General features: G+C 45.9%; 1 protein-coding gene across 1 annotated transcript; it reads right to left on the bottom strand.

The window, feature by feature from the left end:
• Positions 1-367: 367 nt before the first annotated feature.
• NEUROG3 (neurogenin 3) lies at positions 368-1,054 on the bottom strand. The gene has a single exon (XM_030204941.1). The coding sequence runs from the start codon at positions 1,052-1,054 to the stop codon at positions 368-370; it is 687 nt and encodes a 228-aa protein (XP_030060801.1).
• Positions 1,055-3,447: the final 2,393 nt, after the last annotated feature.

Genomic DNA, 3,447 nt, shown 5'->3' on the forward strand with positions numbered 1-3,447 from the left:
CCCCAAGGCAAAAAAAAAAAAAGTTTTCCCTCTGAACATTTATAAAGAGCTAAAGGTCATCTTCTTGTACCTGGCTAGCACAGGATCCCTACAAAGTGCAAAATCGCTTCCCAACCTTAAGGCAAAAAGGACATAAGTCTGAGTTAAGAAAATAATTTCAAAAATAGATTTTTTTCAGAGCAAAAAGCTATTAGACATTAATTGACCCAAGTTCCACTGTTTCATATATTTATATAGTTTACCCGTCCCCCTATTAATAGCAAAAGACCCACACTTTTGCCGTAAGTGATACTGGTGAGCGTACATTTGGTTTGCACGCGCAAACAAGGATTTGAGCGCACAAATAGAAAACGAGAGCAGTTGTTGTTCAGATGTACTCTGGAAAGGAAGGGCTGTGACTGAAGCAGGGAGCGGAGCTGGGGAGCAGGTCCTCCGTGCAGTTTCTAGGGCTCAGGCTAGCCTGGGATACAGGCGAATAAAGCGAATCCCACTCACACGGGGAGCTGCTACTAGCGCTGCTGTTAGGGCTAGTGAGATCCATCACAAGGCAAGCGCTGGGGTTCCTCGGGAAGGTCTCTCTCGTCTCCTGTGGCCCTAGACTCAGGAGGCTTTGATCTGCCATCTGAAGGGTCTCGGTCAGCGCCCAGATGTAATTGTGCGCAAAACGTAATGTCTCGATTTTGGTCAGTTTGGCGTCATCCGGGAAGGTTGGCAAGACGCTCCGCAGGGCGTCCAGGGCAGAGTTGAGGTTGTGCATACGGTTTCTCTCCCTGTCGTTGGCTTTCACCCTGCGGTTCTTCTTCTGTTTGCTCACCAAAGCTTCACTTTTGGCCTTTGTGCGTCCCCTTCTGGTTTTCTGCTTCTTCTGCGGGGGATCTCTCGGATCCGCCAAGGAACATTTGTCTTCCGAGAAGCAATCCTCCAAATCTAAGGGGCTCATTGAAGGGTTGGGGGACGATGGCAGGGAAGAGGAGTCTTCATCATCAGAAATACGAAAATATTGACTCCCCTCACTGGACGCTTGGACTGGAGAACAGTCACTTTTGGGAGACATACTATAAAACAAAAGAAAGAAGGAAAGGAAAAATAATTAGCAACCACAAATATGAAGGTACGAATAATTAACACTAAAGAAATAGCAACTGTCCTAGAACGCAAATGATAACAATTTTGGACTTATGTACAAATATTCTTAGTTATGCAAACATTTTTAAAAACTGTATTGCAAAACTTAACCTAATGTTCTGGCTTGCAAACAGAAGTCAATCTGAGGCAAAATAAATTCGATCCTTTGAAAAAAAAAATAACTAGCCATCAACTTTTGGATGAAAGTTTGAATTCTGCAGGCGTTCCGAAGGTAATTTTGTAAGAAGACTATTCTAAACAGGGCTAGAAGCATTAAGCATGTTTGCAATTATTTGGAAAACTCCTGTATTTGACATCTGGCTCCTTAAAGAAGCCTCAAGGTGAAGCGAATTTGTGAATGTCAAGAAAACTCTGGGAGCGCTAGAAACCCACCTACCTATTTAGCCAAGCAGCAGGTTCCCGGAGAAGTGTTTGCAGTGCAGCAGTAGCAATGCAAAGAGAGGTCAACTGTGGCAAGAGCCCCCAGCCCAGCTGCTGCTCCTTCTGTCTGTCCCTTTCCCCTTGCAGAGAGACCTGCTCGAGTACAGTCTCGTGAAGGCAGTGCGTCAAGCACACGACTGCCTTTTAGCTCCTATATATACCGTCTGGGAACAATGGGGACTTAGCGATCAATGCAAAGTGTGCCCCCTTAGCACGCTTTATCTTATCAGCCTGCTTGGAGTGTGCCGGGCTCATTAGTGCCTGGGAAGTGACCAATCAGCGGGGTCGGCTAAGGAGGGAGACACGCGAGCTCCCCCCCCCCCCCCTCGCATCCTGACACAGCTGGAATCCTAACAAAGAGCAGGGGTGGGGGAGGAAAGAGAGAAGACCCCCCCCCCCCTCCCAACAACCCTGTGTCGCCTAGAAGCTTCTTAAATCCAGCACGGGCTTCAGTCCAGGAACTGTGTTAGGCAAAGAACACGCCCTTGTTTTCATAAAACTGATCCCAAGCAAAGAACCAACATCGCAGCTCAAATCATGCATAAAAGAACTGTTTGAAGGGATTTGAATCTGGCCTCACACCTTTCAGTGGAAGTTCAAAGTGAGAGCTACATTTAAGCCACAGTAGGTGTTTTCCTGTCCCCCCGAGGAGGATAAGTGACTTGCCCCAAATCACAGGTAGCGTCAGAGAAATCTGAACCCTGACTTCTCTGACTTTCATCCCACACTTCTTTTCCTGCCCGCTTATTCTCTCAGCTCTGGGAGCTCTTCACCAGAGAATATTTTGTTAATTTACAGGTGAAGATTGCCCACCCCTTATGAGTGAAAGGATGATCCTGGGCACCTGACTTTATAGTCCCATAGCGATTTAATAGTGCAATGCTGGGGTAGTTTTCTTCTCCACATGGCCCTCCCTATGGGCATTAATACAAGAGGGGAATTGTGTCTCATGAGCTTTTAATTGAAATGAAACCCAAGCCTGGGAACAAGTGAGATGCTGATTGCCTGCATTTTGCCAAAATCATTTTTTTTTGTGTGTGTGTGGGGGGGGGGGGGGGGGGGAATCTAGGGGAAGGGCTGCAGGCATCTTTGCAGTTGTGGAGGCAACGGCCCTAAAACAAACATGTAAAGTTGCATGCCTTCTCACATCACTCCCTACCCCCCAAAAAAGTTTCAAAACATAACCATCAATTTGTGGGAAATCTCTTGCTTTGTATGCTAACATGTTTAAACATAAGTTAAAAATAAAGAAGTTGGATAGTTAATGCATGTTCTTTATTTTAGTTATTTATTATTATTATTATTATTATTATTACATTTGCATCCCGTATTATCCCAAACAGAGTTCAGGTTCAATGTGGCTTACTAGCCTGCTTATAATCGAAATAGAAAAATGCCTATATTGTGACCCAAATCGGGAGATAGACGTTTATCTCACAAAAACGAATAAAGCGGTATAATCGAAAGCCGAATTTGGACGTTTTCAACTGCACTCCGTCGCGGATGCGGACAAAGTTGATGGAGGTGTGTCGAAGGCGTGGTGAAGGCGGAACTGGGGCGTGGTTATCGGGCGATCAGAGATGGGCGCCTTTTGCCAATAATGGAAAAAAATATGCGTTTTTAGCGAGAATTTAGGGCACTTTTCCTGGACCCTGTTTTTCCACGAATAAGGCCCCAAAAAGTGCCCTAAATGACCAGATGATCACTGGAGGGAATCGGGGATGACCTCCCCTGACTCCCCCAGTGGTCACAAACCCCCTCCCACCACAAAATATGCCATTTCACAACTTTTTATTTTCACCCTCAAATGTCATACCCACCTCCCTGGCAGCAGTATGCAGGTCACTGGAGCAGTTATTAGGGGGTGCAGTGGACTTCAGG

Source organism: Microcaecilia unicolor, chromosome 5 (genome assembly GCF_901765095.1).
Source record: "Microcaecilia unicolor chromosome 5, aMicUni1.1, whole genome shotgun sequence".
In the NCBI taxonomy this organism is placed as follows: domain Eukaryota; kingdom Metazoa; phylum Chordata; class Amphibia; order Gymnophiona; family Siphonopidae; genus Microcaecilia; species Microcaecilia unicolor.